The sequence below is a fragment of the Nomascus leucogenys genome, chromosome 18, assembly GCF_006542625.1.
Source record: "Nomascus leucogenys isolate Asia chromosome 18, Asia_NLE_v1, whole genome shotgun sequence".
In the NCBI taxonomy this organism is placed as follows: Eukaryota; Metazoa; Chordata; class Mammalia; order Primates; family Hylobatidae; genus Nomascus; species Nomascus leucogenys.
The window spans coordinates 101,146,109-101,173,045 of NC_044398.1; the positions used below are offsets into that span (position 1 = coordinate 101,146,109).

The 26,937-nt window shown below is 56.4% G+C and overlaps 5 protein-coding genes and 3 non-coding genes across 10 annotated transcripts; 4 read left to right on the plus strand and 4 right to left on the minus strand.

Annotated features, from left to right (window-relative positions):
- Window positions 1-2,583: 2,583 nt before the first annotated feature.
- Window positions 2,584-4,683, minus strand: RNF151 (ring finger protein 151). 2 transcript variants are annotated; one of them, XM_003269056.4, is made up of 4 exons: window positions 4,622-4,683; window positions 4,087-4,232; window positions 3,689-3,785; window positions 2,584-3,094 (listed from the first exon to the last, which is right to left on the minus strand). In XM_003269056.4, the coding sequence occupies exons 1-4, from the start codon at window positions 4,622-4,624 to the stop codon at window positions 2,606-2,608; spliced, it is 735 nt and encodes a 244-aa protein (XP_003269104.2). In that variant the 5' UTR covers window positions 4,625-4,683; the 3' UTR covers window positions 2,584-2,605. The 2 variants fall into 2 exon arrangements, with proteins under 2 accessions (XP_003269104.2, XP_030654826.1); XM_030798966.1 differs by lacking the exons at window positions 2,584-3,094; window positions 3,689-3,785 and adding an exon at window positions 3,495-3,637.
- Window positions 4,684-5,912: 1,229 nt separating this feature from the next.
- LOC101178053 lies at window positions 5,913-6,668 on the minus strand. The gene is made up of 2 exons (XM_030798967.1): window positions 6,291-6,668; window positions 5,913-6,014 (listed from the first exon to the last, which is right to left on the minus strand). Exons 1-2 carry the CDS (start codon window positions 6,666-6,668, stop codon window positions 5,931-5,933), a joined length of 462 nt encoding a protein of 153 aa, XP_030654827.1. The 3' UTR covers window positions 5,913-5,930.
- LOC115831388 lies at window positions 6,110-6,236 on the minus strand. Its single transcript, XR_004026899.1, has one exon. It is a non-coding gene; the product is annotated as a small nucleolar RNA ACA64 (small nucleolar RNA).
- RPS2 (ribosomal protein S2) lies at window positions 6,591-9,363 on the plus strand. The gene is made up of 6 exons (XM_030798965.1): window positions 6,591-6,967; window positions 7,051-7,140; window positions 8,160-8,267; window positions 8,507-8,680; window positions 8,760-8,919; window positions 9,146-9,363. The coding sequence occupies exons 1-6, from the start codon at window positions 6,791-6,793 to the stop codon at window positions 9,316-9,318; spliced, it is 882 nt and encodes a 293-aa protein (XP_030654825.1). The 5' UTR covers window positions 6,591-6,790; the 3' UTR covers window positions 9,319-9,363.
- Window positions 8,310-8,443, plus strand: LOC115831354. Its single transcript, XR_004026870.1, has one exon. It is a non-coding gene; the product is annotated as a small nucleolar RNA SNORA64/SNORA10 family (small nucleolar RNA).
- LOC115831355 lies at window positions 8,950-9,082 on the plus strand. Its single transcript, XR_004026871.1, has one exon. It is a non-coding gene; the product is annotated as a small nucleolar RNA SNORA64/SNORA10 family (small nucleolar RNA).
- Window positions 9,364-9,437: 74 nt separating the features above from the next.
- On the minus strand, window positions 9,438-11,858 carry NDUFB10 (NADH:ubiquinone oxidoreductase subunit B10). 2 transcript variants are annotated; one of them, XM_012497234.2, is made up of 4 exons: window positions 11,596-11,858; window positions 10,126-10,231; window positions 9,779-9,918; window positions 9,438-9,616 (listed from the first exon to the last, which is right to left on the minus strand). In XM_012497234.2, the coding sequence occupies exons 1-4, from the start codon at window positions 11,723-11,725 to the stop codon at window positions 9,507-9,509; spliced, it is 486 nt and encodes a 161-aa protein (XP_012352688.1). In that variant the 5' UTR covers window positions 11,726-11,858; the 3' UTR covers window positions 9,438-9,506. The 2 variants fall into 2 exon arrangements, with proteins under 2 accessions (XP_012352688.1, XP_003269202.1); XM_003269154.4 differs by having other exon boundaries at window positions 10,093-10,231; window positions 11,596-11,857.
- Window positions 11,859-16,850: 4,992 nt separating this feature from the next.
- On the plus strand, window positions 16,851-26,581 carry RPL3L (ribosomal protein L3 like). The gene is made up of 10 exons (XM_003269146.2): window positions 16,851-16,906; window positions 17,274-17,466; window positions 18,381-18,549; window positions 20,422-20,557; window positions 23,171-23,357; window positions 23,453-23,613; window positions 23,824-23,925; window positions 24,622-24,717; window positions 24,932-25,051; window positions 25,657-26,581. Exons 1-10 carry the CDS (start codon window positions 16,904-16,906, stop codon window positions 25,711-25,713), a joined length of 1,224 nt encoding a protein of 407 aa, XP_003269194.1. The 5' UTR covers window positions 16,851-16,903; the 3' UTR covers window positions 25,714-26,581.
- The last annotated feature ends 356 nt before the right edge of the window (window positions 26,582-26,937 follow it).

A 26,937-nucleotide genomic window follows, 5' to 3' on the forward strand; every position in this document is an offset into this window, starting at 1 on the left:
TTTTCGGCTTTCTGGGATTTGGGGGCACCAGCTGTCGGGTGCGGTCCGTGCGTAGAGCCGTCAACCTGACCCTGCCCCTGGGCTCGCAGTGTGGCTCTTGATAACGTAGGTAAATGAATAAACCGGGTAATCTCACAGGCATTCATGTATTGAGCACCTTCTGTATGCAAAGCACTGTAATCGGCACTTGGCAGACACCAGAGAAGAAACAGAACGGGCGAGGAGTGATAGTTGCTGAGCGCGGTGGAAAAAAGAGGAGGGCCGGGCGCGGTGGCTCACGCCTGTAATCCCAGCACTTTGGGAGGCCGAGGCGGGTGGATCACCTGAGGTCGGAAGTTCGAGACCAGCATGACCAACGTGGAGAAACCCTGTCTCTACAAAAATAGAAAAAAAAAATTAGCTGGGCGTGGTGGCACATGCCTGTAATCCCAGCTACTTGGGAGGCTGAGACAGGAGAATCGCTTGAACCCCGGAGGCGGAGGCTGCAGTGAGCTGAGATTGTGCCACTGCACTCCAGCCTGGGTGATAGCGTGAGACTCCGTCTCAGAAAAAAAAAAAAAGAAAAGAAAAAACAGAAGGGAGGGAGCGGAAGGGAGGAAGGAGGAGGCTGTATCGAGAAGGTGACGCCCGAGCAGACACAAGTTCGCGAAGCAGGGAGCCCTGTGGAACGAATGGTGTTGAGAACGGCCAGGGCACAGGCCCGGGACTGGGGGTGCCAAGCGTTGAGTAGCAACAAGCCGGGTGGCTGCAGGGAGTGGGTGCAGAGGGCAGAGGGCATGCAGTTGCCTGTGCACCGTGGCGAGGAGTTGGCTTTTACTCTGAGTTCAAGGTTTTGAGCCATTTGTGCTACTGGCTCTGAAGCTCGTAGAAAGTAACAGCCAGGCCAGGCGCGATGGCTCACGCCTGTAATCCTAGCACTTTGGGTGGCCGAGGCCAGTGGATCATGAGGTCAGGAGTTCGAGACCAGCCTGGCCAGCATGGTGAAACCCCGTCTCTGCTAAAAATACAAAAATTAGCCTGGCGTGGTGGCAGGCGCCTGTAATCCCAGCTACTCGGGAGGCTGAGGTAGGAGAATTGCTTGAACCCGGAAGGCGGAGGTTGCAGTGAGCCGAGATCGCAATGTCACTGCACTCCAGCCTGGGCGATAGAGCAAGAATGTCTCAGAAAAAAAAAAAAAAAAAAAAGGAACTGGGCCAGTCTGGGCATCATGGCAAGACCCCGTCTCCCCACACACCCACCCACCACCCACACACACACACACACACACACGGAAAATTTAGTAGGGGTGGTGGTGTGCCTGTGGTCCCAGCTACTCTGGAGGCTGAGGTGAGAGGGCTGTTTGAGCCTGGGAGGCTGAGTTTGTAGTGAGCTGTGATCGGGCCTCTGCATTCCAGCCTGGGCAACAGAGATCCTATCTCAAAAAATAGAAAAGAAAAAAAATGAAAAAACGAAAGAAACTGGGAAGGAGAACTGAGAAGTATGATCAGGGAGAAGCTCTGAGAGGAGAGATATTTGAGGGAAAGAAAGTAGGCCATTGTGGTGGCTCACATCTGTGATCCCAACATTTTGGGGGGCAGAGGCAGGAGGATCACTTGAGCCCAGAAGTTTGAGACCAGTGCAGATAACAGAGTGAGACCTCGTCTCTAAAATAAACACAAAAATTAGCCGGCAGTCGTGATGCATGCCTGTAGTCCCAGCTACTCAGGGGGCTGAGGTGGGAGGATTGCTTGAGCCCAGGGAGGTTGAGGCTGCAGTGAGCCGTAATAACATCACTGCACTCCAGTCTCGGTGTCAGAGCAAGACCCAGTCTCAAAAAAGAAGAAAAGGCTATTCTGTCTATGGAGTAGCCATTCTTGTATTCCCTTTATTTATTTATTTATTTATTTTTTGAGACAGGACTCTCGCTCTGTTGCCCAGGCTGGAATGCAGTGGCGTGATCTCGGCTCACTGCAAGCTCCGCCTCCCAGGTTCACAACATTCTCCTGCCTCAGCATCGCGAGTAGCTGGGACTACAGGCGCCCGCCACCATGCCTGGCTAATTTTTTGTATTTTTAGTAAAGACGGGATTTCACCGTGTTAGCCAGGATGGTCTTGATCTCCTGACCTCATGATCCGCCTGCCTCGGCCTCCCAAAGTGCTGGGATTATAGGTGGGAGCCACCGCGCCTGGCCTATTTATTGATTTATTTTTATGAGACGGAGTCTCACTCTTGTCGCCCAGGCTAGAGTGAAGTGGTGTGATCTTGGCTCACTGCAACCTCCACCTCCCGGGTTCACACCATTCTCCTGCCTCAGCCTCCCGAGTAGCTGGGACTACAGGCGCCCACCACTGTCCCCAGCTAATTTTTGTATTTTTAGTAGAGACGGGGTTTTGCCATGTTGGTCAGGTTGGTCTCGATCTCCTGACCTCGTGATCCGCCCACCTCGGCCTCCCAAAGTGCTGGGATTACAGGCGTGAGCCACCAGCACCCGGGCTCCTTCCTTTAAAAAAGAAAAGATGAAAGAGAACAGGCAAATGCCTGGAGAGGGCGGCAGGGATGCACCCGTGACAGTTGTGAGGGCCGCAGGCACAGAGGCAGGCAGGCCTGGGCTCCGCTTTTATTTACCTATTTACAAGGTACGTTGGCCCTGGGCTCCCCCACCACCTCAGCCCCCACGTTGCCTTCTGGGGCGGCTTCGGCCTCCTGTGGGGCGCCCTCCAGCAGAGCGGTGTCTGCCTCCAGGAAGTTGCTGAGCTCCGCCAGCTCTCTGTGAACGACGCTGGTGGCTTGGTGCAGCCAGCGCACGCGCCGCAGGAGGCACAGCATCAGGGTCCGATTGCGCTCCTGGCGCGCGCTCCAGGCATTGTGCAGCTCCTGGTAGCAGTTGTGGCGAGCGCGCTCGGCTGGGTCCAGGGTGGCCCCGCAGCCCAGGGGGCAGCGCTGCTGGGACCCTTGGTGGCAGTGCTGCCGGTGCTCTGCCAGGGTCCCACGCAGCACCTGCGAGGTGCAGCCCTCGTTGGGGCAGGCCATTAGCTCAAAGGGGCATGACTCCTGGTGCCCCTTGCGATGGGCCAGGGGGCACGTCACTATGCAGCCAGCGTCAGCGTTCTTGCACTGAGGGTGAAGGAGAACGTGTGAAGAAACCGGGTAGGACACTCACGGAATCCGCTACCCCTGGCTTTCCATTCACCAGGAACCAGGGAACCAGGAGCCTCCCACGCTTTTCTGACTCCGGTGAGTTGGTGGAGAGAACACTGGGGCAAATGCCTGGAAGTGGGAAGAAGCTAGAAGTTCCAGGGGAGGGAGTGAGGGCTGAGTCTTGGGGAACTGGAAGGTACACAGTTGGGTTGGTCTGGTGAGTGATATGGATGCCAGGCTTTCCTTTTTAACTTCAGTTTGCCCATCTGTAAAACTAGCAGACTAGAAAGTAGTGGCCGGCACACCAGGCAGTTGATCCTCTAAAAATCCTCTATGATCTCCATTTTACAGCTGAGACCCCAGGGGCTCGGAAAAGTTAGGTGACTTGCTTAAAGTCACACAACAACTAAGCAGTAGAGCCACAATTCAAACTCAGCTATGTCTGGTCGTCCCAAGGCTGCACTTGTTTCTCTCTGAAGATAGGACTCTCCTGCCCTCTCTCCTGGCCCTGCCCCACCCCTACAAGGGTGAGAAGGGTTGAGGGTCGGGGGAGTGGGTACTTTGAGCTACCTTGACTTCCAGACGGCCAATGGTTTTCCGGAGTTTATTCATGTGGACGATCTTTTTCCTTTTCACCTCTTTCCTACAGCACGGACAGGTCTTTTGTCTGGAAGGAGGCATGAGTAGGGGTGAGTGTTGGGAGTGGGAAGGGAGCCCTGGTCAAGCCCTCACTCGGTGACCCAGGTGGTCCCTTCATCAGCTGCAGGAGGCATTAGGGCATATTACAGGGTGCTCTCAGCTCTGAGGCTGGGGCCAGGGTCTGCAGACGTTACTGAGGGTACACACATTTTAGTTTAGGGAGATTTGGTGGCTGAGTCTTTTGGCTGACCTTCCCTTCTGTTCTGGGCCACAGCAATGGCCCCCAGTCTCACTCCTGCCCTCCCAGCCCCTTGGGTACCCGGTGGCACCTGGCTAGCCACTGGAGGATGCACTTTTTGCAGAAGATGTGGCTGCATGGCAACCTTGCTGGCCTCTTGAGAACCCCATGGCAGACGGAGCACACGAAGTTGCTGTCAGGAGGGCTGGCGAAGGGGTTGAGATCATACCCGCCGCTCTGCAAAGGTCAGGTGTCAGGACCTGTCAGGGACAGTGATCCAGTCCCTGGTCCACACACCCAGCAAGAGAGCCCAGCAAGCTTTGGGCGGGGAGGTGGGCCACAGAACTTCAAGTAGAGGGGCTGGCTCAGCACCCACTTTGAGGGGGCAGCTGTGGGGGTTAGGGCCCCCCACCCCAGGACCACTAATCCCTGGCTGGAGACGGGGGCCTTAGCCTGGAATTAGACCTAGCCAGAGCCTTCCAGAAGGTTTCCTTGTACCACATGGGGGTCTGCAACCCATTGCCCACCCTTTCCGAGTGGAGTGGGGTCGATCCCTGGACAACTGGGCAGGTTTCTGGAGTTGGGCACACATCTCAGGGCTGGACGCAAGAGGGCCCCAGGCTCACCATGATTTGTGTCTAGACAGCAGCTCCACAGGCCCCCAGAGTTCAGGAGCCTGCATTTCACAGTGGGTGTGGGCTGACATCACAATAGCACTGTCCAGCTCAAGCCAATCACAACCCTGGTTCAGGACCCAGAGACCCCATACAGCCCAGCCCTTGCCCCCTTCTCTGAAGGATCACAGGTAGCCGGGTGCGGTGGCTCACACCTCTAATCCCAGCAGTTTGGGAGGCCAAGGCAGGAGGATCACTTGAGCTCAGGAGACCAGCCTGGGCAACTCAGTGAGAACCCACCTCTTAAAAAAAAAAAAAAGCCACAGGGCTAGGTGCCTGTAAGCCTAACACTTTGGGAGGCCGAGGCGGGCAGATCACTTGAAGTCAGGAGTTCGAACCAGCCTGGCCAACATGGTGAAACCCCATCGCTACGAAAAATACAAGAAAATTAGCCAAGTGTGGTGGCAGGTGCTTGTAGTCCCTGCTACTTGGGAGGCTGAGGCAGAATTGCTTGAACCCGGGAGGCAGAAGTTGTAGTAAGCTGATGGTGCCACTGCACTCCAGCCTGGGTGACAGCGAGACTCCGTCTCAAAAAAAAAAAAAAAAAAAAGGGCAGCTCCTGACCTGAGATAGGTCTAAGAAGCGCCCGGGGCTTGAACGTGGCTGACAGCGTTTCCCCAGAAGCACTGGGTCAGAACCAAGCTTCATGGAGCTGTTTCCCCCAGGCCAGGGCTTCAGTGGGATCACAGGGATTGCCACCCTCTTCTCTCCAACAGTGCGGCCCAGGTGGCTGGAGCTCCTAAGGCTTAGGGGCTTTAGGCATTGACCCACTGGGGGTCTTCACTTAGGATTTGATACTCAGGTGCTTGCCCCACGGCAGTGAGAACTAAACTCCGGGGTAACCTGCCGCCCCAGAGCAGGGGGCCCAGCCTCCCAAACCAGGTGTCTGATCCACTCCAGCCTAGCGGCACGGGGGCTGAGTTCATCTAGGCCTGGTTGGTCAAATCCTTTAGAATCTCAGCTGGTCTCACAAGGAAGCCACTGGAAGCCTCTGAGCTTCCCATCCTTGCTAGTGCTCTGCTGGCCCCACCTGGCGCCCAGGGCACTTTACCTGCCAGTGTAGTTCACCTGAGGCGCGGATGGCATGGCCACAAGACTGTTCCCAATCTGGCTCCGCCACTTAAGAGGCGTCGGACTTGGGATGGCCAGGAAAGAAGAGGACGCATCTCGCTAGGGTTCTCCCCGCCACAGCGTGAACAGATGCTGATAGGCGGGTCGGGGCCCCAAGAACACCCGCACGCAGTGAGTTAGACAAACAGCTTTATTTGAAAGACGGGGGACAGCCAAGTTCCCCCGACCCCGCGGTCCTGGCGACGTCGGTCTCAGGCGTGGGAGGACCAGTGTCCTGCGGAGAAAAAACAGGGTTAGGAGTATGCAGTCGGGGTCAGGAGTCAGGGGCCAGACTTCGAGAGCGGCCGCACCCGGGGGGCAGGCCGCGGCGCCTGTCGGGGCCTGGGTTTCACCGCCGCACATGGGGCAGCGCGCGGTGAGCTGAGGCCCCCGGAGGCTCTGGGCGCCGAATCTCACCCGCGGCCACGGCCAAAGCCGGGGGTGATTTTCAACCAACGCCGGTCTCGAAGACCACCGGCGGGATGCCAGTGGTCAACGCGGCAGGACCTACCTGAGTGAAGAGGAGAGCACAACGGAGGCGCGGGAATTTATAGCCGGTGACGTAGACTCCCAAGCCGCGGCTGGGGACGGAGGCGCCGGCGTTTATAGTCGCTTTTCGGGTGACGTAGATTCCCGGGCCGCGGCTGGGACCGGACGGACAAGAGCTCTCAGAGCCCGGTGAGGGCGGGGCACCGCGGAGCCAATCACAGGTTGTCTTATAGGAGCTCGGCACGCTCCCGCCTGGGGCGGGGCTGCGGAGATCTCGCGACTCTTGGCCTGCTATAAAAGCTGCTTCCCAGGAGGCCTCGCTCTTCTTTTCCGAAAAAACACGTGAGTGTTGTTGGTGGCTGCTGCGGGCTCGGCGTGGGCGGCGGGAATCCGCGGACATCGGGTCGGGTCTAGGCTCCCGAGTCCGCGCTGCTGGGCCGGAGTCCTCGTCTGGGTCTCGCGGGGGGCTGCCAGGTGCCTAGGCCCCACTGACTGGTTCCATCTTGTCGCTTTTTCCAGCAAATGGCGGATGACGCCGGTGCAGCGGGGGGGCCCGGAGGCCCTGGTGGCCCTGGGTTGGGGAACCGTGGTGGCTTCCGCGGAGGTTTCGGCAGTGGCATCCGGGGCCGGGGTCGCGGCCGTGGACGGGGCCGGGGCCGAGGCCGCGGAGCTCGCGGAGGCAAGGCCGAGGATAAGGAGGTAGGTATCAGCCACGCTCGGGGTCGGGCCCGTGGGCGGCGCCGGAGAGTAGCCCTGGTCACTCGCGCTTTTTCTCCCTCTAGTGGATGCCCGTCACCAAGTTGGGCCGCTTGGTCAAGGACATGAAGATCAAGTCCCTGGAGGAGATCTATCTCTTCTCCCTGCCTATTAAGGTACGCGTCGGTCGTTGGGGGCGTTGAGCAAGTGCGACTCCGGAGTCATTTGGGCTGGGGTTGGAGGGTTAGCATCTGCCATTGACCCGCATTAAAGGGCCCAGCGTCTCGTTTGAGAGGTTGAGGTTGTGTTGCGGGCTGGCTGAGGAGAGGATTCCGCTTAGAGGTTGGATGGATACCTGAGCGAAGCCAGAGCCACAAAAGGCATTTCAGCGCATGTTGCCACATTCGCAAGGAATTCATTTCCAAAGAACTGAAAGAGAAGCAGCGCTCGGTTCATGCCATCCGAGAGGATGATGAAGTTCAGGTTGTGGGAGGACACTGTAAGGCTTAGCAAAGTGTCATAGTCTGCGTGTACCGGACAGCTGTCATCTGCGTCCAGCGGGTGCAGTGGGGAAAGGCTAATGGCATATTTGTCATGTGAGCGTTCGCCCTAGCACGGTACGGTGGCCATGGCTAGGCCAAAGCTGGCCAAAGCAAAAGGAAACCTGAGTGGAAAGCCACATCTCACGAAACGAGGAAAAGGGCAAATAGGAAAAAATGATTGAGATGCAGAAATATGGTAACCTTACATACAAGCCTCCAAAAACGAAACGAAGGGGACAGATGGGGGGAAGCCAGGTGAGGGGGTCCATGACTTCGGTTTTTTTTTTTTTCGGGGGTGGTGTGGTGCGGAGTTTCGCCCTGTCCCCTAGGCTGGCGCGATCTCGGCTCACTGCAACCTCCGCCTCCCAGGTTCAAGTGATTCTCCTGCCTCAGCCCCCTAAATAGCTGGGGTTACAGGCGCACTCCACCATGCCCGGCTAATTTTTTGTATCTTTAATAGAGGTGGGGTTTCACCATGTGGGCCAGGCTGGTCTCGAACTCCTGACCTTGTGATCCGCCCACCTCAGCCTCCCAAAGTGCTGGGATTACAGGCCTGAGCCACCGCCCCCGGCCATGATTTTGGTTCTTGAATAGCATAATGGTGTTATATTAAGTTTTTCTTTAATGCTCTCCCTATAATTCTCTTGTTTCAGGAATCAGAGATCATTGACTTTTTCCTGGGGGCCTCTCTCAAGGATGAGGTTTTGAAGATTATGCCAGTGCAGAAGCAGACCCGTGCCGGCCAGCGCACCAGGTTCAAGGTACCCGGCTGTCCTGGAGGGGGCTGGGCTGGGCTTGCTGGGACTCTCTCGGCTCTGCATAGTTGCACTTGGCTTCACCCGTGTGACTTTCGTAATGGGGAGAGAGAGAAAAGATCTCCTCAGGACCTTGGATGGGCCTTACTGTGGCCTCTCTTTCCTTGAGGGGCACAACAGGCCCTGGGCGGTGGGCAGTGATTGGGTGTAGGGCCACCAGCTGCCTCACACACATCTCTTCACAGGCGTTTGTTGCTATTGGGGACTACAATGGCCACGTCGGTCTGGGTGTTAAGTGCTCCAAGGAGGTGGCCACCGCCATCCGTGGGGCCATCATCCTGGCCAAGCTCTCCATTGTCCCCGTGCGCAGAGGCTACTGGGGGAACAAGATCGGCAAGCCCCACACCGTCCCTTGCAAGGTAGGCTGGTGGCAGGTGATGGGCCTGCTGTGGGGCAGGCTCCCTCAGGCCCCCGTCTCCTGACTCCTCCCCTCACCAGGTGACAGGCCGCTGCGGCTCTGTACTGGTGCGCCTCATCCCTGCACCCAGGGGCACTGGCATCGTCTCCGCACCTGTGCCTAAGAAGCTGCTCATGATGGCTGGTATCGATGACTGCTACACCTCAGCGCGAGGCTGCACTGCCACCCTGGGCAACTTCGGTAGGTGGTCCACACATGGGGTATAGCCATGGTCTCTCAGCTCCGCTTAACCACACGGGTCCAGTGTGTGCTTGGCGTGTTTTCAGGGAGGCAGAGAAAGGCTCTCCTGATGCACGACAGACCCGCCCAGAATGGCCTCTCTGTTCCTAGGAGTGCGACAATTTTTGGGTTGCGGGACTTGCCACAAGCACACCACTGACCCTCCTGGGGTTCTTTTGTTGTGCAGCCAAGGCCACCTTTGATGCCATTTCTAAGACCTACAGCTACCTGACCCCTGACCTCTGGAAGGAGACTGTATTTACCAAGTCTCCCTATCAGGAATTCACTGACCACCTCGTCAAGACCCACACCAGAGTCTCCGTGCAGCGGACCCAGGCTCCAGCTGTGGCTACAACATAGGGTTTTTATACAAGAAAAATAAAGTGAATTAAGCCTGTTACTGTTTTTTTCCTGTGTCCTGCATGGTTGGTGGTTTGAATCTGGGGTGTGGGGCCAATAGATCACACCAGACACACAGGCAGGTTGCAGGGCTTTATGTTTCAGCAACAGTCACACAGAGCCACACAGCAGGGGCACCCACAGCTGCCTCAGGAGGTGGCAGCGGCAGCCTCTTTTGCAGCTTTTCTCTCTTGCAGCATCCTCTGCTTCTGTTTGGCCAGGCACTTCCTGGCAGAATAGTAGGCCCCCAGGTCCTGATCTGGGGAAAGCAATGGAAACAAGCTGGGAACCGAGGCCTCTGCTACATGCAAAGGGGGCAAAGTCAAGTGAGCAGAAGGGAGGGGAGGGAAGATTCACGATGGTTCTAGCCCCCAGGCCTCAGAAGGATGGGGGAGGTTGGGCGGGGGGGTGGGGCACGCACAGCGGTCCTGGTAGGCCTTGGCCACCTGGGTGAACTGCTCCATTTCCTTGGTACAGTTCTGCTGGTAGTTATGGCCTTCCCTCTGCTGACAGGCCTTGAGCCGATCCTGCATAATGTTGATAATTTCTTGGTCGACTTTGCTGGGGGAGAAAAGGAGCAAGAGAGGCTAATGACAAGGAATCCTTTCCCTGTACCCTGTGACAACAATTGAAAGCAAGAGCCCTGGGGCCTGGCTCCTCCCATGTCACTCCTAAGATCTGGGCATGCCACCCTGTGGCACCCCAGGGACTGGTGGCCCAGCATGGCTCACGTACTAGTCCCTCCGCCACTGCATTTCGGCTTCATACATGCACAAGATGTCCTCCTCCTTGCACTCAGTGATGTCCGGCACGCGGCGGTACTGCCGGTGGTAGTAGTAATACCTGTTTTTTGCGTGCTGCCGCTCTATAAATTCTGCAAAGACAAAACCACAGACTCAAACGGCTCATTGGTTTGGACAGGCTTTTAGCTTTCTTATTTCTCATAAGTCCTTTGGAGGGGAGGGAGGAGAACTTCCTGAGTGTTCCAGCGTTTAGAAAACACGCAATTCGTCTAAGAGATGTGGCCGGCCAGGCAGGCCTGTGAAGGCCTAGGCTACAGCTGATGGAGAGCTCCCGTGTACCAGGCATCATCCTCAGAGTACCACATGCATTACCTTACTCAGTCCCCCACACAAGCCTACAGGCAGCTGCTTCTCACAGACGGCACTGACTGGGACGCAGCTCTGCCACTGCACCTCCCCCAGCTGCACAGGGACCCCGCTGGGTGCACAAAGAGGCTCCTCCAGCAAGCAGAACTTACCACCTTACGGCCTCAGCTTCCTCACTGGGAAATGAACGAGCTAAAAAGAGAGCTCGAACATCCAGACACATAGGACAGACATGCTCTACGACTGCTACAAAAGAGAGGAAGCTGGGTCCGCTGTTGCATGGTTTCCAGATCTTTGGGGGTTTGATTTAGAGACTTCATCCTCTTATGGAAGAACCACCAGAGCATGCTATACACCCCAAGTGTTCAAAAAGAACTGAACCAGGCTGGACGCGGTGGCTCAGCCCTGTAATCCCAGCACTTTGGGGGGCCAAGGTGGGAGGATCACCTGAGGTCAGGAGTTCGAGACCAGCCTGGCCAACATGGTGAAACCCCGTGTCTAATAAAAATATAAAAATTAGCTGGGCGTGGTGGTGGTGCGCCTGTAATCCTAGCTACTGGGGAGGCTAAGGCAGAATCGCTTGAACCCGAGGTGGGGCAGAGGTTGCAGTGAGCCAAGATCGCGCCACCGCACTCCAGCCTGGGCAACAGAGCGAGACTGTCTCAGAAAAAAAAAAAAAACAAAACCTGAACTGGGCATTTTCCCGGTTCGTTCCAGAGATGCTGAATTTGGGCATCTCGGCCATAACCCCGACACTTGGTCATCTGGCAGAGAGACATTTGAGAGAGGCCTGAGGTCAGCGGTGCAGTGGAGGGGTTCCCGGGGCGGCGGGGGCGAAGAGCAGTGCGGGGTCCTGGGGCAGTGGGCGCTGGGTGCGGCAGGGAGGGAAGAGTCCTGGGAAGAAGCGGGGCATCCCGGGGTGCAGGGGAGAGTAAGGGATCCTGGGAGGTGAGGTCTAGGGTGCAGTGGGAGGCCAAAGGAGGCGACGGAGCTCGGGGGTCTCCGGGGGTGGGGGGTTGTCCCCAGGGTGCAGCACGGGGCGGTCTCAGGGAGACGGGACCCCGGGGGCATTGGAGGATCCAGGGGTCCCCAGAGGCCGGCGAGGGAGCCCCGGGCTGGGTCCTCGTACCTCTCACGAGGGTCACGGGTCGGTCCACGATGAGGTCGAACGCCTTCATCATGTAGACGATGGGACTGGGCAGCACTGGCGTGCGGCGCGGGGGCTCAGGGTACACATCCTTGTCCCAGCTGTCCGGCATGGTGGCGAGGGGCGCGGACTCCGCTCCCGGACGCGCTGCCCTGGCCTCTACCTCGGTCCCGGTCCCGCGGCCTAGGTCGCCCGCTACAGAGGACGCCAAGCGCGGCTGCGTCTGCGCGCTGGCGGCCGCGATGCGCCATGGGACTTGTAGTTCTCCGGCTCCGCCGGGCGCGGCCGGGACCCGCCTCGCCGCAGGGCGCCCCCGTGTGGGGCCTCCGTTCTTGGTCTGTGCCGAGCGCCTGCGCGATGCTGGTCGCTGGTCCGGGCGCCTGGGAAGCAGCCGCCAACCGGACAGATTCCTGCTTGCGGTGAAAGAAACAGACAATACGCAACTGACATAAGGAATAGGAGGGGGTCATTCGGTTCCCACTGCGCGCCAGGCACTGTGCTGAGTGCAGCAGGGAATAAGATAAATTGTGATGGAGAACACAGGCCGTTAGAGCACACACGACAAAGTGAACAAATAACACGCGATTCCAAACGCCCTACTCCTCCAGGAAGCTTTCCTGGATTGCCCAGCCCCTACAGACTTCTCTGGGCCCCGCTCTCTATCAGGGCCCCTCATGGACTGGCTGGTGCCAGTGAACTTGGGAGCCTGTCTGGGGGAGGGCAGGGAGCAGGCCAGGAGGCAGGGCCTGCCCTTAGGCGGCTCATAGGGAGAAGGCACCTACCCTGGGCACAGGGCCCTCTGGCCGGCTTTGATGGTTCCATCCTGGCCCTGGGCACTCTGGTGCTTCTAGGCAGCTCCACTGAGCAGGGCCCTGCTGGCCCCATCTTCAATCTCCACACCTGGCACCGTCCCTGGCTGGTATCCAGGGGGGACACTGGTCATGTCCTGTCCTGAGGCTGAGACCAGCGACACAGAACCATCAACCCTACAGACAAACAGTGAGAGGTGACAGCGTGCTGGCAGTCCTCACAGCCTTCGCTCGCTCTCGGCGCCTCCTCTGTCTGGGCTCCCACTTTGGCAGCACTTGAGGAGCCCTTCAGCCCGCCGCTGCACTGTGGGAGCGTGTTTCTGGGCTGGCCAAGGCCGGAGCCGGCTCCCTCAGCTTGCGGGGAGGTGTGGAGGGAGAAGCGCAGGCGAGAACCGGGGCTGCGCGCGGTGCTTGCGGGCCAGCGCGAGTTCCCGGTGGGTGTGCTGTGGGCCAGCGCGAGTTCCGGGCCCCGCACTCAGAGCGCCTGGCTGGCCTTGCCGGCGCCGGCAATGAGGGGCTTAGCACCCAGGCCAGCAGCTGCGGAGGGTGTGCTGGGTCCCCCAGCAGTGCCGGCCCACCAGCGCTGCGCTCGATTTCTCGCCAGGCCTTAGCTGCCTCCCCGCGGGGCAGGGCTCCGGACCTACAGCCCGCCATGCCTGAGCCTCCCCCCCTCCGTGGGCTCCTGTGCTGCCCCGGCCTCCCCGAGGAGCGCCGCCCCCTGCTCCAGGGCGCCCAGTCCCATCGACTACCCAAGGGCTGAGGAGTGCGAGCGCACAGCGCGGGACTGGCAGGCAGCTCCACCTGCAGCCCAGGTGCGGGATCCACTGGGTGAAGCCAGCTGGGCTCCTGAGTCTGGTGGGGATGTGGAGAACCTTTATGTCTAGCTCAGGGATTGTAAACACACCAGTCAGTACCCTGTGTCTAGCTCAGGGTTTGTGAATGCACCAATGGACACTCTATCTAGCTAATCTAGTGGAGACGTGGAGAACCTTTGTGTCTAGCTCAGGGATTGTAAACGCACCAATCAGGGCCCTGTCAAAACAGACCACTGGGCTCTACCAATCATCAGGATGTGGGTGGAGCCAGATGAGAGAATAAAAGCAGGCTGCCCGAGCCAGCAGGTGCGACTTGCTCTGGTCCCCTTCCACACTGTGGAAGCTTTGTTCTTCCGCTCTTTGCGATAAGTCTTGCTGCTGCTCACTCTTTGGGTCCACACTGCCTTTATGAGTTTAACACTCACAGCGAAGGTCTGCAGCTTCACTCCTGAGCCAGAGAGAGCATGAACCTACCAGAAGGAAGAAACTCCGAACACATCTGAACATCAGAAGGAACAAACTCCAGACGCGCTGCCTTTAAGAACTGCAACACTCACCACGAGGGTCTGCGGCTTCATTCTTGAAGTCAGTGAGACCAAGAACCCACCAATTCTGGACACAACAGGATCTACAGTCACAGAAACGTTCGATCTTCACATTATGAACTTTTTTTTTTTTTTTTTTTTTGAGACAGAGTCTCGCTCTGTCGCCCAGGCTGGAGTGCAGCGGCTGATCTCGGCTCACTGCAACCTCCGCCTCCCAGGTTCAAGTGATTCTCCTGCCTCAGCCTCCTGAGTAGCTGAGGCTACAGGCGTCTGCCACTACGCCCGGCTAATTTTTTGTATTTTTAGTAGAGACGGGGTTTCATCATGTTTCTGGTCTCAAACTCCTGACCTTAGATGATCTGCCCACCTTGGCCTCCCAAAGTTCTGGGATTACAGATGTGAGCCACCGCACCCGGCCAAAGTCTTGGAAAGAAATATGAACCATGAGACCCAAACAATCTTGACATTTTAGTAGCCTAGAATGTTAGTATCTATTGATGTAAGAGCCACAGATCTTAGAGATGTCGTAGGCCTGAAAAACTAGAATTCTACTGCTATAGAACTTTACAACCAGCTGCACAGGGTGGCTCACTGAGCCTGTAATCCCAGCACTTTGGGAGGCCGAGGTGGGTGTATCACTTGAGGTCAGGAGTTTGAGACCAGCGTGGCCAACATGACGAAACCCCATCTCTACTAAACATGATGAAACCCCATCTCTACTAAAAATACAAAAATCAGCCGGGCATGGTGGTGCGCACCTATAATCCCAGCTACTGGGGGGCTGAGGCAGGAGGATCGCTTGAACCCAGGAAGCAGAGGTTGCAGTGAGCCGAGATTGTGCCACTGAACTCCAGCCTGGGCAACACAGTGAGACTCCTTCTCAAAAAAAAAAAAAAAAAAAAAAAAAAAAAACCAAAAAAAAAGAACTTTACAACCATAGAATCTTTGAAAGAGATTTTGTGGGGCGCAGTGGCTCACATCTGTAATCCCAGCACTCTAGGAGGCCAAGGCAGGCAGATTGTTTGAGCTCAGAAGTTCGAGACCAGCCTGGGCAACATAATGAGATCCACATCTCTATAAACAATACAAAAATTAGTGAGGCATGGTGGTAAGTGCCTGTGGTCACAGCTACTCTGGGGCATGAGGCAGGAAGATTTGTTTAACCCAGGAGATTGAGGCTGCAGTGAGCTATTACTGTGCCACCACACTTTAGCCTGGGCACCAGAGAGAAACCCTCTCTCAAAAAAAAAAAAGAAAAAAAAGAGATTTCAACCCCCTTTACATTCAAAACTTAAGTTCAAAATTTAAATTTGCAGCACTTTGGGAGGCCGAGGCGGCTGGATCACGAGGTCAGGAAATCGAGACCATCCTGGCTAACACTGTGAAACCCCATCTCTACTAAAAATACAAAAAAAATCAGCCGGGCGTAGTGGCGGGCACCTGTAGTCCCAGCTACTCGGGAGGCTGAGGCAGGAGAAAGGCATAAACCCTGGAGGCAGAGGTCGCAGTGAGCCGAGATCACGCCACTGCACTCCCGCCTGGGCAACTGAGCAAGACTTCGTCTCAAAAAAAAAAAAAAAAAATTAAATTTGGCCAGGTGCTGTGGCTTATGCCTGTAATCTCAGCACTTTGAGAGGCTGAGGCAGGAGAATCACTTGAGGCCAGGAGTTTCAGACCAGCCTAGGCAACATGGTGAGACTCCCGCCTCTACAACAAAATACATTTAAAAATCAGGTCCTGCTGAGGCAGAAGGACCACTTAAGCCCAGGAGGTTGAGACTGCAAGTGAGCTATGATCACACCGCTGCATTCTAGCCTGAGCAACGGAATGAGACCTTGTCTCTTAAAAATAAATAAATAAGGCCAGGCGTGGTGGCTCATGCCTATAATCCCAGCACTTTGGGAGGCTGAGGTGGGCAGATCACAAGGTCAGGAGATCGAGACCATCCTGGCTAACACTGTGAAACCCCGTCTCTACTAAAAATACAAAAAATTAGCCGGGCGTGGTGGCGGGCGCCTGTAGTCCCAGCTACTTGGGAGGCTGAGGCAGTAGAATGGCGTGAACCCAGGAGGCAGAGCTTGCAGTGAGCTGAGATCATGCCTCTGCACTGGGCAACAGAGCGACTCCTGGGCAACAGAGCGACTCCTGGGCAACAGAGCGACTCTGTCTCAAAAAAAAAATAAAATAAAGGATAAATTCATAAAAGTATTTCAATGCTTGTGAATGACAGGAGTCAGATCTTGATTTTTTTTTTTTTTTAAGACGGAGTCTTACCCTATTGCCCAGGCTGGAGTGCAGTGGCACAATCTCGGTTCACTGCAACCTGCAAACTCTGCCTCCCAGGTTCAAGTTATTCTCCTGCCTCAGCCTCCCAAGTAGCTGGAATTACAAGCCCACACCTCCATGCCCAGCTAATTTGTATATTTTTAGTAGAGATGGGGTTTCACCATGTTGGCCAGGCTGGCTTTTTTTCTTTTTTTTTAAGTCAGTGTCTCGCTCAGTCACCCAGGCTGTAGTGCAGTGGTGCAGTCAAGGTTCACTGCAGCCTGACATCCTGGGCTCAAGTGATCCTCCTGCCTCAGCCTCCCAAAGTGCTGGGATTACAGGCATGAGCCACTGCACTCAGCCAGAGATCTCAATCTGGAAGCACAGCTCTGGTGATCCTCAGGGTGCAGTCAGCCCTCCCCCTCATCTCCCCCGTCCCTAGCCCTGCTCCCTGCCATTTATCCAGCTGTCTCTCAGCCCTCAGGATGGGAATCCCCTCTGCCTCCAAGTCAGCAAACTGCTCCAGAGCCCTCCTCTTGGCCACTGCCTGGGAGAAGGCCCCCACCAGGCTACCTTGGCCCCCACCTTGCCTGGCCAGTCCTGTCCTGGGAGGGTCATGACCCAGTCCCAGGGCCATAGAGGAAAGGAGTGCCAGCCCTGGCTCCGGGTGCCCCACTCAGGCTGTCCATCTTATGTCCCTAACTGTGCCCCGCCCCTGCCTGCTCCTGGCACCGGAGACCCTGCTGGCTGTGCCAGGGGCTAATCTGGGAGCTGGCAGCTGTGAGTCCTGGCCCTGCCACTCGACCTCTGGCGGCTAGCGGGGAGGCCCCTTACTGACCTTCAGGGATCGGCCACCATGGTTGGTGGGACCAGGGTGAGGGTGGGCTGGGGTTGGAGCTGGAACTCCAGGGGGATGGGACAGCTGGGCTTCTGGACGCTCCCTCAGAGGGGACAGTCTCCCAGCCTGTGAGGGGATAGGAGGCTGGAGGGGGAAACATGGGGACGAGGGCTGGGCTCCTGGGCCTGGGAGGGCCCTGGAGATGAACAGATGGCAGCGGCCCCTTGGCGAACCTTCCTCTCCCCTCCTGTAGGCAGACAGGGGAGGTGCTGAGCACCGGCCTCAGCCCGAGGCCTCTAGTTCATTTTTCCAGGTATGGGTTCTGGGACCATCCAGCTGTACCACCAGGGACACCCCAGTTCTGACCTCCTTCCTTCCTGCCCCCCAGTCCCACCGGAAGTTTTCCGCCCCTCGGCACGGACACCTGGGCTTCCTGCCCCACAAGCGGAGCCGTCGGCACCGGGGCAAGGTGAAGACGTGGCCGCGGGATGACCCCAGCCAGCCCGTGCACCTCACGGCCTTCCTGGGCTACAAGGCGGGCATGACACACACCCTGCGTGAGGTGCACCGGCCGGGGCTCAGTGAGTCACAGTTGGGACCCTCGGGGGAGGGGGAGGGCTGAACCTTCCAGATGCTCGGAGCCAGAACTCACGCTGTTGGTCCAGGCGGGGCCACAGTCCCAGGGAGCACCAGGCCCTGACCCCGGGAATTGTGGTGGACGCTGAGCACAGGCAGGGCTTCCGGGCGGGTTCTGTCATGGCCCCAGCTCGCAGATGAGGACGTTGAGGCACAAAGCAGTGAGGAACCTGGTCCAGGCATCGGGGTAGTAAGCGCAGTAGCTAGGATTCAAAGGCCAGCGCCCCAAGCCCTCAGTTCAAACCACCTGCCAGGACATCTGCACTTTTTGGCCATTTCGGGTCTATTTCATATACCATTATTTCGTATGTACGCCTATGTATATAGTTTGGTTTTTGTTGTTTTAATCGTAGATTCACAAGTAGTTGTAAGAAATAATGCAGGCCGGGCATGGTGGCTCACGCCTGTAATCCCAGCACTTTGGGAGGCCGAGGCGGGAGGATCATTTGAGGCCAGGGGTTGCAGACCAACCTGGGCAGCATCGTGAAACCCTGTCTCTACAAAAAATACAAAAATTAGCAGGGCGTTGTGGCGAGTGCCTGTAGTCCCGGCTACTTGGGAGGCTGAGGTAGGAGGATCAGTTGAGCTCGGGAAGTCAAGACTGCAGTGAACTATGACTGCAGCACTGCACTCCAGCCTGGGTGACAGAGTGAGACCCTGTCTCAAAAAAAGAAAAAGAAATCCATTGTAATTATTAAAATAACAAATGCTCATTTGGGCTCAGCCCCACCCTTTGGGGGATGCTGTCCTGGCTGGCCCCACACTCTCCTGGCCTGCCCCTGTGTGGCCGGCTCTCCACTCCCTCTCCCACAGGCCTCAGGAGGTCCCCCTTCATGCCCCATCCCTGTGTCTCATCCAGAAATTTCCAAACGGGAGGAGGTGGAGGCGGTGACAATTGTAGAAACGCCGCCCGTGGTGGTGGTGGGCGTGGTGGGGTATGTGGCCACCCCTCGAGGTCTCCGGAGCTTCAAGACCATCTTTGCAGAACACCTCAGTGACGAGTGCCGGCGCCGATTCTACAAGGACTGGTGAGCACCGCCCCTGGCTGAGCTGTCCAAGGGCTGCTGGGACCACAGAAGTTGGGTGCCTGAGGCTCTAGCTCTTGCTGAAATCATAGGTGTGGGTGAGTAGGAAGAGAAGTCTCAATGGTGTGTGGGAGGTAGGAGTGTGTGTGTGTGTGTGTGTGTTTGTGTGGTTGCCTTCATTTCAATAAAAGATGAATAGGCTGGCTCATGCCTGTAATCCCAGCACTTTGGAAGGCCAAGGCAGGTGGATCAATTGAGGTCAGGAGTTTGAGACCAGCCTGGCCAACAGGGTGAAACCCCATCTCTACCAAAAAATACAAAAATTAGCTGGCTGTGGTGGTGCGCACCTGTAGTCCAGCTACTCAGGAGGCTGAGGTGGGAGAATCACTTGAACCCAGGAGGCAAAGTTGCAGTGAGCTGAGATTGTGCCACTGCACTGCAGCCTGGGTGGCAGAGTGAAACTCTGTCTCAATCTCAAAAAAAAACCCCAAAACAAAAAACAAAAAACATGAGTACTAGAAGGCTGGAGATGAAATCAGGATGGAGGAAAAAGAAGAAACAAATATTCTAATCCTCAGGGTTAATTAAAAGGCTAATTTGGGCGGGTTGTGGTAGCTCATGCTTGTAGTAGTCCCAGCACTTTGGGAGGCCGAGGCGGGTGGCTCATTTCAGGTCAGGAGTTTGAGACCAGCCTGGCCAACATGGTGAAAACCCTTCTCTACTAAAAATACAAAAAAAAAAAAAAAAAAATTAGCCGGGCGTGGTGGCAGGCGCCTGTAATTCCAGCTACTTGGGAGGCTGAGGCAGGAGAATCGCTTGAGCCTGGGAGGTGGAGATTGCAGTGAGCTGAGACTGTGCCGCTGCACTCCAGTCTGAGTGACAGAGTGAGACCCTGTCTAAGAAAAAAACAAAAAAAACAAAAGGCTAATTTGATGGAATGTTAGCATTGGCTCTGAGTTTCCTAGCAGCCATGGTGAAAAGTGAAATAGCCAGCTGAGAAGCTCTTATACATAGAAAGAAAGGTATTGTCGGGGCTCAAATCTTCCCTGGCGGTAAGTCCTGAAAGAAACCTTGGTTTCTTCACCTACAGAATGGGAATAATAATAATAATAATAATGTCCACCTCCCAGAACTCTGGTGAGGGTTAGAAACTATGGCTTCTGGCTGGGCGCAATGGTTCATGCCTATAATCCCAGCACTTTGAGAGGCTAAGGCAGGCAGACTGTTTGAGCTCAGGGCTTCGAGACCAGCCTGGGCAACATGACAAAACCCGTCTCTACAAAAAAATACAAAAAAATTAGCCGGGCATGGTGGCGCATGCCTGTGGTCTCAGGTACATGGGGGGCTGAGGGGGGAGGATTGCTTGAGCCTGGGAGCTCCAGGCTGCAGTGGGCTGTGTTTGTGCCACTGCACTCCAGCCTGGGAGAGAAAGTGAGACCTTGTCTCCAAAAACAAAAAAGAAGGGATGGCTCCCAAGCCCGAGGTGCCTGGCCACGGCACCCACGGCACCCACTGCACCCTTGAAAAGTGGGACCAGCAGTCTGAGCCATGTGGCAAGTGGAGTGGTCTCTAGGTGCCTGGATTGCAGGGCTGGCCAGCCCCCTTCTCTGAGCTTCTGCACCTCTGCCACTCACTCTCAGGCCCCGGGAACAGGGAGGGTACCCACTTTACAGAGGAGGAAACTGGGGCTTAGAGAGGGAGAGAGACAGTCTATGTTCAAAGATGGTGGCTGGAACCAGCTCAGAGGCCTCCAGGTGGGGGCGGTCCCAGTGGTAGGACCCCTGCTTGGTGGGCTGGGGGTGAGGTGGGGGCAGGATAGGCCTGGGGAGCTGCCCCAGTTGGGGGCCTCTGAGCACCCTCCTGTGCGTGGCTCAGGCACAAGAGCAAGAAGAAAGCCTTCACCAAGGCCTGCAAGAGGTGGCGGGACACAGACGGCAAAAAGCAGCTACAGAAAGACTTCGCTGCCATGAAGAAGTACTGCAAGGTCATTCGGGTCATTGTCCATACTCAGGTCAGCCCCCGGCCCTCCGCTGTTGGTCAGTCCCTAGGCCCACGCTCCCTCACCCCAGCTTCCAGGAGCTGTGGCAAATGTCAGCCTAAAAATACCTGAGCCTCGGCACAGGCCAGAGGAGCGGCTGACCAGCCTCGCTGGCCACGTGCAGCCCCAGGGATGGCTGCTGAAAGGCATCGGTGCCTTCTGGGGTGCCGGGGGCATCAGTCACGCCGGCTAGTCAACTAAGACCCTGGCACTCCCTGAAGGGCCGGATCCCCAGCCAAGTGTGCAGTGTGGAGGGCTGGTCACCTCCCTTCGGTTTCCAGCGTAAGTGTGCACAGGAATCCGTGTTTGTACCTGGGTCTGGCTCGCTGGAGGTTGACAGGCAGGCGGCACCCTCCAGCTTATTCTGGAACACGCTTTGGCATCTTTGTCCTCAGGGAAGGCTTCCCTAGGCCCTAGAGCAGTGCCCCCGACCCTGAGCTTCCCGCAGCCCGCTGAACCCACACTGCCTCCAGCTGCTCACACACTTGCACGCCATGCCTGGGCCAGTCACTGGCGTGTGTTCATCTCCCTGGACAGACGCCAGACAGGCAGAGGCCCTGGGCGGGGCCACAGCTGCCACCAAGAGCCTGGTATGCAGGAGGTGCTCTGTAAATACCTGCCCCATACATACCTGCCCCGTACATACCTACTCCATACATACCTACTCCATACATACCTACTCCATACATACCTACTCCATACATACCTGCCCGTACATACCTACTCCATACATACCTACTCCATACATACCTACTCCATACATACCTACTCCATACATACCTACTCCATACATACCTACTCCATACATACCTACCCCGTACATACCTGCCCCGTACATACCTGCCCCGTACATACCTGCCCTGTACATACCTGCCCCGTACATACCTACTCCGTACATAGCTACCCTGTACATACCTACTCCATACATACCTGCCCGTACATACCTGCCCCGTACATACCTACTCCGTACATACCTGCCCCGTACATACCTACTCCATACATACCTGCCCCGTACATAGCTGCCCCCTATATACCTGCCCCGTACATACCTGTGGGTCACTATGTGGTCCCCGCTGGCCTGTCTCCACCTCTATGTCGCACAGCCTGTGCTTCACACAGCACCAGCCAGAGACCTCACCAAAAAAAAAAAAAAATCAAGCCAGGCATGGTGGATCATACCTGTAACTCCAGCACTTTGGGAGGCCAAGGGTGGCGGATCACCTGAGGTCAGGAGTTCAAGACCAGCCTGGCCAACATGGCAAAGCGCCATCTCTAGTAAAAATACAAACAAATTAGCTGGGCATGGTGGGCGCCTGTAATCCCAGCTACCTGGGAGACTGAGGCAGGAGAATCACTTGAAACTGGGAGGTGGAGGTTGCAGTGAGCCGAGATCGCACCACAGCACTCTAGCCTGGGCGATAGAGTCTCCAAAAAAAAAAAAAAAGAAGCCGAAAAAACAAAAAAACAAAAATCAGGCCCGGTGGCTCACGCCTGTGATCCTAGTACTGTGGGAGGCCAAGGTGGCAGCCCAGGCAACTTAACGAGACGTCGTCTCTACAAAAAATTTAAAAATTAGCTGGGCATGGTGGTGCATGCCTGTAGTTCCAGCTACTTGGAGAGGGGTGCTGAGGCAGGAGGATTGCTTGAGTCCAGGACTTCGAGACCAGCCTTGGCAACATAGGGACATCCCCATCTCTACAAAAAAAAAAAAAAAAAAAAAAAAAAAAAAAAAAAAAAAAGCCAGGCCGGTGGCTCACGCCTGTAATCCCAGCACTTTGGGAGGCCGAGGCAGGCAGATCAGGTCAGGAGATCGAGACCATCCTGGCTAACGGGGTGAAACCCCGTCTCAACTAAAAATACAAAAAATTAGCCAGGCATGGTGGCGGGTGCCTGTAGTCCCAGCTACTTAGGAGGCTGAGGCAGGGGAATGGCGTGAACCTGGGAGGCGGAGTTTGCCGTGAGCCGAGATGGCACCACTGCACTCCAGCCTGGGCTATAGAGCGAGACTCAAAAAAAAAAAAAAAAAAAAAAAAAAATCCAATCAGATCACATCGCAGCCTGCACTTGGAAGAAATTGCGAGCTCCCCACTCCCAGGCGCTGCCCCACGCCCCTTGCTCCCCACTGTCTGCCCACACTGGTCTCCTCTCTGTCCCACCAACCTTCCAAGACCTCCCCGGCCACCAGGCCTGTGCAAATGCGGAGTTCTGCGCCCAGAGCCTCTCCAATGTTTGCCTCGTGGCTGCTTCTTGTTAGCAGCGGCACCTGCTCAGAGAAGCCCTCTCTGCCCTGACCACTGTATCTGAAACACCAGCCCCCATAGCCCATCAGAGCACTCTGTCCTCTCCAAGAGTTTCTTGGCTTCCTTCTGTCCCGCAGCGAGATGGTGGCTCCCGAGGTGTGGGACTCTGTCTGCCTCATTCTACGCCGGATCCGCAGTGCCCAGCACAACACATGGATTGCAAGTGGGAACACCTGTGAATGAATGCACGCGTGGAAGGCGGCAGGGGTCGCTGCTGGCCATGCCACGTTTCAGGTGGGGGTGTGATCCCGTGGGCCGTGGCGTGACCTCTGGCCATGTCCTGCAGATGAAACTGCTGCCCTTCCGGCAGAAGAAGGCCCACATCATGGAGATCCAGCTGAACGGTGGCACGGTGGCCGAGAAGGTGGCCTGGGCCCAGGCCCGGCTGGAGAAGCAGGTGCCCGTGCACAGCGTGTTCAGCCAGAGTGAGGTCATTGATGTCATTGCTGTCACCAAGGGTCGAGGCGTCAAAGGTAGGGCTCAGTGAGGATGGCAGCTCCAGGGCAGGCTGCCTGGAGGCAGTGGGGACCAGCCTGGCCTCTCAGCCACCAGCCCCTCTCACTCACAGGGGTCACAAGCCGCTGGCATACCAAGAAGCTGCCACGGAAGACCCATAAGGGCCTGCGCAAGGTGGCCTGCATTGGTGCCTGGCACCCCGCCCGCGTGGGCTGCTCCATTGCTCGGGCCGGGCAGAAGGGCTATCACCACCGCACGGAGCTCAACAAGAAGGTGCGTCCTCAGCCGGGGTAGGGGGACACTGTGTGGTCGGACCCCAGCCCTCAGTACTGGCTTCAGTGGGTGGGATGCATGACCCAGACACTGCCGGGGTCACAAGATGCCCCCCCAGCACTGAGTCTGAGCATGTGGGCGGATGGGCCTGGATGGGCTGCTGGCCTCAGAGGCCACTTCCTGCCCCTGGCATGTGCCCCCTTCTGGCAGATCTACCGCATCGGCAGGGGGCCGCACATGGAGGACGGGAAGCTGGTGAAGAACAATGCATCTACCAGCTACGACGTGACTGCCAAGTCCATCACACCGCTGGTGAGGCCGGGAGGGGGTGACTGCCAAGTCCATCACACCTCTGATGAGGGCTGGAGTGGGGTCAGGCTGGCCAAGGGGGCCTGGTATACATGTAGGGGGCATGCCCCAGCCTCAGCGGGATGCTCCCTGCCCCAAGGGCTCGAGATTTTTGCCCCACAGCTGGATGCTGCCCTGCCAGGCACACTGGACAGAAGACGTTGACAGCTGGGCAGTGATGTGGGACCCTTGCCTCGGCTGTCCAAAACATTTGGATGTAGTCACAAGCGAGAAATCCCTGCTGTGTCCCACACCCTCCGAGCCTCCTCTGGAGGCAGCTTCCACTTCAGCCGCTGTCATGCGGGTATGAAGTGCGGCAGCTCCTACTGTGGCCTGGGAGTCAGGCCACCTGGGCTCAAACGGCACCTCCGGGACATAACAGCTGTGGAGCTTGGAGCAAGTGACTCCACTCCTCTGATCTTCAGTCTCCCCCAACAAAAATGCAGACTGTTAAGTGAGATAATGCATGAAAAGGACTTAGCTTGTGACTCAGATGCTGCCCACAGTAGCGGCGGTGTGATAGTCACCCCTACACCTGGGGGCTGGGCACCGGGCTCCTGCCTATCACTGCCCCTTGTGTGGATTCTCCTAGGGCCCCCCAGCCACCAGCTAACTCAGAAGCCCTTTCCGGGCCTGGCCCCTGACCTGTGTCCTCTGCAGGGTGGCTTCCCCCACTACGGGGAAGTGAACAACGACTTCGTCATGCTGAAGGGTTGTATTGCTGGTACCAAGAAGCGGGTCATTACGCTGAGAAAGGTTGGCAGTGCTGGGCGGGCTGGGGAGTGGGTGCCCGAGGGCTGCCAGCCTGTCCTGCCCTGCGGCCTGCTATGAGGGGGACGGAGTGGTGGGAGCAGACAGGGAGGGCTCTGGTAGGAGCTAGGTGAGTAAAACCTTCCTGGTGGGGCTTGGAGGTCACACCAGGGTGTGGGGGATCCTCACCCTTGATGTCTACTTTACCATGATTCCCCAGTCCCTCCTGGTGCACCACAGCCGCCAGGCTGTGGAGAATATTGAGCTCAAGTTCATTGACACCACCTCCAAGTTCGGCCATGGCCGCTTCCAGACAGCCCAAGAGAAGAGGGCCTTCATGGTGAGCTCACCGCCCCCATCCTTGTTCTTCTCTGGAGCTCCGGCTCCATATCCAGTCTGCCCGAGTGGGGAGCTGGAGCTGGCAGGGACTCCCCTGAGCTCACCTGCAGGAGATACTCTTTTTTTTCTTTTTTCTTTTTGAGACGGAGTCTCGCTCTGTCACCCAGGCTGGAGTGCAGTGCCATGATCTTGGCTCACTGCCACCTCCGCCTCCCGGGTTCAAACGATTCTCCTGACTCAGCCTCCCAAGTCGTTGGGACTACAGGCACGTGCCACCACGCCAGGCTAATTTTCTGTATTTTTAGTAGAGATGGGGTTTCATCGTGTTAGTCAGGATGGTCTCTATCTCCTGACCTCATGATCCGACCGCCTCGGCCTCCCAAAGTGCTGGGATTACAGGTGTGAGCCACCGCGCCCGGCCAGCAGGAGAGACTCTTAAGGGGCTATCCCTGGGCACTGATTCTTTAGAAGAGAAGGTGGGGGAGGAAACAGCCTTGGGGGGTCAGCAGGGCCGGCCCTGAGTGATCTAGAGCCTGGCCGGGGGAGGGCGTGTTTCTGGCCAGACTCTTGTGATTAAGGCTCCTCCTGCACCACCCCCTCAACCAGGGCCCCCAAAAGAAGCATCTGGAGAAGGAAAAGCCAGAGACCTCGGGAGACTTGTAGGCTGTGTGGGGTGGATGAGCCCTGAAGCGCACCGCACTGTCTACCCCAATGTCTAATAAAGTCCAGAGGCGACTCTTCCTGCGATGTCTCAGAGTGCTATGTAACCGCCCAAGGGGTTCATCTTGCCTGCTGCCTAGACAAAGCCGATTCATTAAGACAGGGGAATTGCAATAGAGAAAGAGTAATTCACGCAGAGCCGGCTGTGTGGAAGACCGGAGTTTTATGTTTTATTATTACTGAAATTGATCTCCTTGAGCATTTGGGGAGCAGAGGTTTTTTTTTTTTTTTTTTTTTTGAGACAGAGTCTTGCTCTTGTTGCCCAGGCTGCTGGAGTGCTGGGGAGCAGAGTTTTTAAGGATAACTTGGTGGGTGGGGGGAAGCCAGTGAGCCAGGAGTGTGATTGGTGAGGGATGAAATAACAGGGAGTGGAAGGTGTCTTCTTGCACTGAGTCAGCTCCTGGGTGGGGGCCACAAGATCAGATGAGCCAGTTTATGGATCTGGGTGGTGCCAGCAGATCCATCAACTGCAGGGTCGGAAAAATATCTCAAGCACTAATCTTAGGAGCAGTTTAGGGAGGGTGAGAATCTTGTAGCCTCCAGATGCATGACTCCTAAACCATAATTTCTAATATTGTGGCTAATGTTAGTCATAAAAAGGCAATCAAGGCCCCAGGCCAGAAGGAGGTCTGCTTTGGGAAAGGGCTGTTACTATCTTTGTTTTAAACTATAAACTGGCTGGGCGCGGTGGCTCACGCCTGTAATCCCAGCACTTTGGGAGGCCAAGATGGGCGGATCACCTGAGGTCAGGAGTTCAAGACCAGCCTGGCCGACATGGAGAAACCTCATCTCTACTAAAAATAGAAAATTAGCTGGGCGTGGTGGCGCATGAATTGTAATCCCATCTACTCGGGAGGCTGAGGCAGGAGAACTGCTTGAACCAGGGAGTTGGATGTTGCAGTGAGCCGAGATCACGCCACTGCACTCCACCCTGGAGACAGAGCAAGCCTCCGTCTCAAAAAAAAAAAAAAAAAAAAGAAAAGAAAAAACCAAAAAACTGTAAACTGAGTTTCTCCCAAAGTTATTTCAATCTACCACCAGGGATAAACAAGGACAGCTTGGAGGTTAGAAGCAAGATAGAGTCAGTTAAGTTAGATCTTTTTCACTGTCTCAGTTGTAATTTTGCAAAGGCGGTTTCACCTGGGCGCGCAAAGGCTGCTTGACCTC

Excerpts from the sequence above, each read along its gene's own strand:
- RPL3L (XM_003269146.2), top strand. Across the intron at positions 18,550-20,421 it reads CGCCGATTCTACAAGGACTG|GCACAAGAGCAAGAAGAAAG; the intron begins GTGAGCACCGCC and ends TGCGTGGCTCAG. Across the intron at positions 23,926-24,621 it reads CCAAGTCCATCACACCGCTG|GGTGGCTTCCCCCACTACGG; the intron begins GTGAGGCCGGGA and ends TGTCCTCTGCAG.
- RPS2 (XM_030798965.1), top strand. The coding sequence starts at position 6,791 with ATGGCGGATGACGCCGGTGCAGCGGGGGGGCCCGGAGGCCCTGGTGGC. Across the intron at positions 6,968-7,050 it reads GCAAGGCCGAGGATAAGGAG|TGGATGCCCGTCACCAAGTT; the intron begins GTAGGTATCAGC and ends TTCTCCCTCTAG. Across the intron at positions 8,920-9,145 it reads TGCCACCCTGGGCAACTTCG|CCAAGGCCACCTTTGATGCC; the intron begins GTAGGTGGTCCA and ends TTTGTTGTGCAG.
- RNF151 (XM_003269056.4), bottom strand. Across the intron at positions 3,786-4,086 it reads ATCCTCCAGTGGCTAGCCAG|ACAAAAGACCTGTCCGTGCT; the intron begins GTGCCACCGGGT and ends GCCTCCTTCCAG. Across the intron at positions 3,095-3,688 it reads TTGGCCGTCTGGAAGTCAAG|TGCAAGAACGCTGACGCTGG; the intron begins GTAGCTCAAAGT and ends CTTCACCCTCAG.
- LOC101178053 (XM_030798967.1), bottom strand. The coding sequence starts at position 6,668 with ATGTCCGCGGATTCCCGCCGCCCACGCCGAGCCCGCAGCAGCCACCAA. Across the intron at positions 6,015-6,290 it reads GTGCTCTCCTCTTCACTCAG|GACACTGGTCCTCCCACGCC; the intron begins GTAGGTCCTGCC and ends TTTTCTCCGCAG.
- NDUFB10 (XM_003269154.4), bottom strand. The coding sequence starts at position 11,725 with ATGCCGGACAGCTGGGACAAGGATGTGTACCCTGAGCCCCCGCGCCGC. Across the intron at positions 9,919-10,092 it reads ATGCAGTGGCGGAGGGACTA|CAAAGTCGACCAAGAAATTA; the intron begins GTACGTGAGCCA and ends TTTCTCCCCCAG. Across the intron at positions 9,617-9,778 it reads CAAGGCCTACCAGGACCGCT|ATCAGGACCTGGGGGCCTAC; the intron begins GTGCGTGCCCCA and ends TGCTTTCCCCAG.